The sequence below is a fragment of the Watersipora subatra genome, chromosome 7 (genome assembly GCF_963576615.1).
Source record: "Watersipora subatra chromosome 7, tzWatSuba1.1, whole genome shotgun sequence".
Taxonomy (NCBI): Eukaryota; Metazoa; Bryozoa; class Gymnolaemata; order Cheilostomatida; family Watersiporidae; genus Watersipora; species Watersipora subatra.
In genome coordinates, this window is record NC_088714.1 from 21,984,338 (window position 1) to 21,992,104 (window position 7,767).

A 7,767-nucleotide genomic window follows, 5' to 3' on the forward strand; every position below is an offset into this window, starting at 1 on the left:
TTATCTGTTAGATTATCTGTAAGATTTATCATTTACATATTTTGAGGAATATATATCTAGATTTACATTCTCCTATTACATTCTTAAACTTCTTATAACTTTTGAAGTTTATAATATTAGTTTTTAGAGTTTGTTTCATTATTGTTATTATTTCACCTTGCATTTTTTAAAACGTATATTGAGTATCGTGTTTGAAGTTTTAACATTATTCATTTTCAAACACCGCTATTGTTACTTAGTGAGTTTCCAATTTTTATTATTAATATTAGTAATTCGTAATTAATTTTACAACAAACATTCGTAAGATTACTGTAAGATTATCTGTTAGATTATCTGTAAGATTTACTGTAAGATTTATCGTGTAACATTATAAGTATCAGTTATTTCTCACTATTTTATATTTACACACGCATTTGTAAATCTAGATATATATTTTGAGAAATATATATCTAGATTTATATTCTCCTATTACATTCTTTACGTTTTCTAATAATCTATTCATTACATGTTTTCTCAAAAATTACACATTGTCTAATGCCTCCAAAGAAAAGAACCTGCAGTGAGTCATCACAGGAAAGAGAAGAAAGATTTAGAAAAGACAGACTGAGAAAAGCGGCTGCTAAAGCCTTGGAAACTGAGCAGCAAAGAAATGAACGCTTAGCAAAGGCTAGACAAAAGAGAGCATCACAGACTGAAGAACAACGCGCACGAAAACAAGCGTATGATCGAGACCGAATTGCAACTGTAAGATCTTTGGAGACCGACGAACAACATGCAAAAAGACAAGCGTGTGATCGAGAGAGGATTGCAACTGTAAGATCGTTGGAGACTGACGAACAACGTGCACAAAGACAAGCGTGTAATCGAGGAAGGATTGAAACTGTAAGATCTTTGAAGACTGACAAACAACGTGCACAAAGACAAGCGTGTGATCGAGAGAGAATTGCAACTTTAAGATCTTTGAAGACTGACAAACAACGTGCACAAAGACAAGCGTGTGATCGAGAGAGGATTGCTGCAAGAAGATGCACATCTTGGAGAGAAAAGTTTAATGCAGCATTTTTGTACGGCTGCTCTTTTAATTATGAGAGTGATTCTTTTTGTTTAATAGGAAATATGAATAAAATTTGTCACCATTGTCAAGCACTCAAGTGGAAGGATGAAACTCCAGGCATGTGTTGCGCTAATGGAAAAGTCAAAATACCAGTCATTACTGCACCTCCTGAACCATTGCAAAGTTTAATGATTGGAGATAATGCATATTCTCACCACTTTCTATCTAACATTTGCAAATATAACAATTGTTTTCAGATGACATCTTTTGGAGCTTCAAGAGAAATTCGCGAGCAAGGTTTTATGCCCACTTTCAAAGTGCAAGGACAGATTTATCATTTGCACGGATCGCTTTTGCCAGCTGAAAACGAAAACAACAAGTTCTTGCAAATTTTCTTCATGGGCAATTCTGATGACGGAGTAAATCAAAGATGTGAAAATGTCTCAGGTGTCAGGCGTAGCATCGTCCATGATTTGCAAGACTTTTTTCACCGCTACAATAACTGCAGTTCAGGAATTTAAAACATCCATGAAAAATCTAACAGATGACAGTTTGAAAGTTGTAATTCGTGCAGATAGGCGGCCAGCTGGAGAACATGAACGAAGATATAATGCACCCGAATTAGACAAACCAGCGATTGTTATTGTAGGACAGGACTTTGATAAGAGAGATATCGTGTTGCACAAACGACAATCAGGACTTACAAGAGTTTCTGAATTGCATATATCCTATGATGCGCTACAGTACCCAATCATATACTGGTAATGACAAGATGGATATCATCTTACAATTAGGCAGGTGGACCCAAACACATGTAATGAAGCACAAAGGAAGACAGTATCTGCCATGGATTTTTATGCTTTTAGGATAATGATACGAAACACAGGATCAAACCACTTACTCAGATGCAGACATCTGCTCCATCAATTTCTGACAGACATGTACGCAAAAATTGAAAGTGAAAGATTGGCTTATATTAGACATAACCAAAGAAGACTTAGAGCTGACAGTTACATTCACCTAAGAGACGCTATGCTAAACGATGATGCACAGAATATCGGCCAATTAGTCATTCTTCCTTCTTCCTTTACTGGAAGCCCTCGATACATGCATGAGTATGTCCAAGATGCTATGACCTATGTCAGACAACATGGAAGGCCAGACCTATTTATAACATTAACGTGCAATCCTAAATGGACGGATATCAAAGAAGCTCTCTTAGATGGGCAAGCAGCTCATGACAGACATGACATTGTAGCTAGAGTGTTTGGGCTGAAAGTGAAACTACTGCTCAACTTGCTAACCAAGGGAAAATTTTTTGGCGATGCTCAATGTTTCCTTTATTCAATTGAATAGCAAAAACGAGGTCTGCCTCATTGTCATCTTCTTCTATGGCTGGTAGAAAAAATACGCTCATTTCAGGTCGACTCAATAATATCTGCAGAAATTCCAGATAACGAGGAGGACCCAACTCTGTACAGCATCGTTACCAAGCAAATGATACATGGACCATGTGGCAACCTCAATCGCCTTTCTCCCTGTATGAAAGACGGAAAATGCACCAAACAATATCCGCGAGCGCTAATTCATGACACTCTGACTGCTGATGATGGGTATCCACAGTATAGAAGACGAATGCCAGGGATGGGAGGACATTTTGCAATAATTCAACGTGGTGGTACAGAAATAGAAATTGACAACAGATGGATTGTGCCATACTGCCCTCTTCTATCGAAGATTTTCAACACCCATCTCAATGTGGAATATTGTCATTTGGTTAAATCCATAAAATACATTTGCAAATACATTCACAAAGGTAGTGATCAAGCAGCTTTTGTTATAGAAAATAACAGGGATGAAGTTACTACTTTTTAAACTGGTAGATATATTTCCAGCAATGAGGCTGTTTGGAAGATTTTAGATTTGCCAGTTCATCAGAGACATCCTGCAGTAACACACCTTAGTGTACATCTGGAAAATGGACAGCGAGTATACTTCAATGAGGAGAACATCGAACAACGTGCACAGGAACCACCAAGGACTACTTTAACAGAATTTTTTAAAGCATGCCAAAACGATGAGTTTGCTCAAACTCTACTATATCATCAAATGCCTACTTACTACAAATGGACAGCACAGAAAAAGTGGCAATCTAGAAAACAAGGAAAAGTTGTTGAAAACTGGCCTCACATAAGTGCATCAGATGCACTGGGAAGAGTATATACCGTTCATCCAACAAATGTAGAATGTTTTCACTTGCGCATTTTACTACACAAAGTTGCAGGACCTACTTCGTTTCAGCAGCTTCGAACTGTCGATGGAATCATTTGCTCAACATTTAAGGAGGCATGTCTCAAACGAGGATTACTAGAAGATGACAGACAGTGGCACAACACTCTTCAGGAAGCTTCAGTTTCAGATTCACCTTCTCGGTTGCGTAATCTGTTTGCTGTTATTTTTATTAGCTGTAATCCTTCTAATCCTAAACAATTATGGCTAGATCATAGAGAAAGCATGAGTGATGATGTACACAGACAATTGAATCAACTTCAACCACAAATCTCTTTAGATTTCACAGCTGAAATTTTCAACAAAGCTTTGATTTTATTAGAAGAAAAGTCATTAACATTTCTGGTAAGAGACTAGAGCAACTCGGATTCACATCGCCATGCAGAGATTTAGACTTGCTTCCACAGACAGAATTGCTACGAGAAACCAACTATGACATGGCAAAGTTAGATAGATTTATTAGCAGCACCGAACCAAACCTCACATTTGATCAGAATTTAGTTTATGGAAAAATTTTAAAAGCTGTGGATGATGAGCGTGAAGCGATCTTTTTCTTGGACGCTCCCGGTGGAACTGGTAAAACTTTCTTGCTCAATCTTTTGCTTGCTAAAATCAGATCTAACCAACAAGTCGCACTGGCAGTCGCATCTTCAGGTATAGCCACTACGTTGCTGGAAGGTGGAAGAACGTCTCATTCCATGTTTAAACTACCATTAGATATAGGATGCCTGGAGACTCCTGTTTGCAACATCCGTAAAGGTACTGGATTGGCTCAATTGTTACAGACCACAAAATTAATTGTTTGGGATGAATGCACCATGGCACATAAAGCAACATTGGAAGCTCTGGATCGCACGCTTAAAGACCTTTATAACAGTGACAAACTTATGGGTGGTGTATGTGTACTTCTTGCTGGCGATTTTCGTCAAATCCTACCGGCCCTACTTAGAGGAACTCCAGCTGATGAACTCAAAGCTTGCTTAAAGGATTCTTATATATGGCACTGTGTAGAAGTTTGTAAACTAACGACAAATATGAGAGTGCATCTGGGAGGGGATGACGCTTTGGGGGAGTTTTCTGCACAACTTTTAAATATCGGTGAGGGAAAGCTACCAGTTAACAATGGGCTAATATCTCTACCTGATAATTGCGGATTTATTGTAGACGCTGAAGACAATTTACTACAAAAAGTGTACCCAAATATTCACGAAAACTATCTTCAGCACCAATGGCTGAAAGAAAGGGTAATTCTGTCACCTAAAAATGACACTGCTGACCACATCAATCAACTACTTCTTGAAAAAATTCCTGGGACTACGACTTCATTCCTCAGCATAGACTGTGTTGTTGAAAAGAATGACTCTGTCAATTATCTTACAGAATTCTTGAACTCCTTACAGCCTGCCAGTATGCCTCCTCATAATCTTCAACTATGCGTTAGTGCCCCAGTTATGCTTCTTCAAAATTTGGATTTACCTAGACTTTGTAATGGAACAAGATTGATCATCGAAAATCTATCTCCAAATCTTATTTGTGCTACTGTGCTTACCGGAGCTGCGATAGGTGAAAAAGTTTTTATCCCTAGAATACCACTAATTCCGACAAATGTGCCATTTCAATTTAAACGTATTCAGTTTCCTGTTAGACTGTCATTTGCTTTGACTATCAACCAATCCCAAGGTCAAACACTAAAAACTGTCGGCATTCACCTCCTTACACCATGCTTTTCTCATAGACAGTTGTATGTTGCGCTATCCCGAGTAGGCAGTAAAAATGGTCTATACATTCTCTCGCCATTCGGTCAGACAAAGAACATTGTTTACCCTCGAGCGCTTCAGTGATACACTAGCATTATGCTCGGCAAATTTTCAAAGATATCTTCCTCAGCAACAGCAACTTTCCATTGTTATTATTCATGATATTTTGGTTTTTCATTTTGTATATCATATTTCTATCAACTCATATTTTTTTGCAATCATTGTGGTAGAACAGACTACATTTAACAATTGCTTGCTAATTATTTCACGTTTAAACACCTTTACTGATGTCTTATTTTTACTTTAAATTGTTTAGATTAGCACAAACTGCCTTGCTCATGATATGTTTCGAATTTATATTTCCATGGTCGTGTAATAAACTTCAACAATAAAATTCTTGAGATATTAAACATTGTATACATGTTCGGTGGTCTATATGCCTACTGGGGAACCCACCACCTTACAAAAATGGGTAATGTGCCATTTGTCTACCTCTTGGGTGGTGTGGAAATGACATGTCCACAAATATTACAAAACTTTTATTTCATTCATGGTTTTTACGTTAGTTCTTTGAATTTAAATTACTTCTTCAATAATTTCTATTTAAAGAAGTTCTCTTTGTTTATATGAATATTTTAAAACTTTGTTAATGTTTTTTAACTCTTTGTTTTAACATATTTTAACTCTAATTTTATCACTTATCTGTTTGCGAACACTTTTTTATTATAACGGATAAAAAAACAAATAAAACAAAGTCCTAATTGTGAAGGGAAAAGGTAATATTGAAGGGAAAATATTAATACAACAATAGAACACTATGAGCAAGATTGACTCAGAAGCATGTTAGATAAAAAGTCAAATATGCAAAAAGTGATTTCTAATCACTGAGACAACATCTAGGTAGCATCTATGTGCTGCATATGAAGATTCATAAAGCTACCATAAAAATGTATACATTTGTGGTGGTTTATATGCCTACTGGGGAACCCGCCACCTTAAAAAATGGGTAATGCGCTATTTGTCTACCTCCTGGGTGGTATGGAAATGACTTATGTTCAAAAATATTAAAAAAAAATTTCGTTTCTCGAGCAATGCCGAGTAGTACAGCTAGTATATATATATATATATATATATATATATATATATATATATATATATATATATATATATATATATATATATATATATATATATATATATATATATATATATATATATATATATATATATTTGTATGGTCATCATCGAATACTATGAGCTTTTGCTTCCATAATCACATTGCTTATTTTTTTCTTAATTTATTTGAACTGCATAAAAACACTTTTCTCATGATATGAAGTTTAAGAGTTAAAATAGTAAATATGTTGTATATGTTAAATAAAAATAGGTTTTCTGCGCAGACTTTTTATTACCCAGGCAATGCCAGGCATTCATCTAGTATATATATATAATTGACAAGTAGTCAAGTCTACTCTTAACAGCACTCTACATTCTGAAAAGTGTGGGTTATTTATCACCCTGTTATAAATAAATGCATTATAAATACCCATTACCGATTGCAATACACTGCCTATTTATAATAGCCCGGTTATAAATAAGCCGGGTATTGCAATAGACTAACTGTATTTATCTATTTTCGGTTTGATGTACTTTTCTGAAATCACTACAGTTCTGCTTCGTGCATCTGCACTTTCGCATGACTGATGGTAATGTCTACTCGAGCTCGGGTCTCCTACCAAAAACCTAAGAGTTTGAGCTCCTCAAGATATTGCAGTTGCAGAAGTTGGAGAAGTTGCAGAAAAGATGCTTTTCTGCAACTAATTTGTGTTGCTTGTTGCAGATAAATTGGCAAGCCATATTTGATGCGCAGGTTCTATTGCACCGAATGCTTCAATGATTACTGATTATACAGTAGTTTTATGCAGTAGTATTATGCTAGTACTTTCCAATTCCCTCTCCGAGTCAGAGATATTTTTTCATTTTCTTTGCTAGCTATGTTGCAATCATTGAGTCCCGCTATATCTATTATAATAGATAGTCCTCTTGCTTTCCTGGTCCACTATCACAACGTCTGGCTGATTGACCAAGATATACATTATATATAATATATGAGCTAGAACAGTTCTAAAAGTTTCTAGAGCAGTAATATATGAGTAGTTAAGTATAAAACCGCGCTTATCTTTTTCATTCATCTCCAGCTTCTGGCAGTTTCATGGCATGTATTTATTATAATACTTGGTGTATTGGGTTAATTATTTGTGGTTGAAGCAATGGTAATGCATTACATCCATTTACTGATGTCCAAAATTTCTCTATCATTTGAAAACTGATGAATGATCTGATTGATACTTTCAAGTGCTGTCAAGCCAAAATAGCAGGCAGTGACATTTCCTGCAGCAGCAGAAAGCAGACATGACATTAGATAAGCCCTCATAAGTAGCATCTATTTTCATTGCATTTGTCACATGACCAATGTTAAAGAGTTTAGTGCGTGTTTATAAGCACCTTCTGAGCACATCACAATTCTTCCCTACTTTAAATGTAGACCTAATGCTAGACAAACACTTGTAAACGAAGTTCAATGGTTTTGCAATGTTCATCCTAAAACTTTCTCTTTGTGCGTCGGAGTGAAGTTTTCCTGAAGTGTCGACAGCTCTTCTTTATCTA

The 7,767-nt window shown here is 36.0% G+C and overlaps 1 protein-coding gene across 1 annotated transcript; it reads left to right on the forward strand.

The window, feature by feature from the left end:
* The first annotated feature begins 2,086 nt into the window (after window positions 1–2,086).
* Window positions 2,087–5,184, forward strand: LOC137400544 (ATP-dependent DNA helicase PIF1-like). The gene is made up of 4 exons (XM_068086869.1): window positions 2,087–2,332; window positions 2,477–2,667; window positions 2,950–3,498; window positions 3,666–5,184. The coding sequence occupies exons 1-4, from the start codon at window positions 2,087–2,089 to the stop codon at window positions 5,182–5,184; spliced, it is 2,505 nt and encodes an 834-aa protein (XP_067942970.1).
* The last annotated feature ends 2,583 nt before the right edge of the window (window positions 5,185–7,767 follow it).

Coding starts and splice junctions, on each gene's coding strand:
- LOC137400544 (XM_068086869.1), top strand. CDS start 2,087: ATGCTAAACGATGATGCACAGAATATCGGCCAATTAGTCATTCTTCCT. Junction 2,333..2,476: donor CTAGAGTGTTTGGGCTGAAA/GTGAAACTACTG, acceptor CGCTCATTTCAG/GTCGACTCAATAATATCTGC. Junction 2,668..2,949: donor ACTCTGACTGCTGATGATGG/GTATCCACAGTA, acceptor ATATATTTCCAG/CAATGAGGCTGTTTGGAAGA.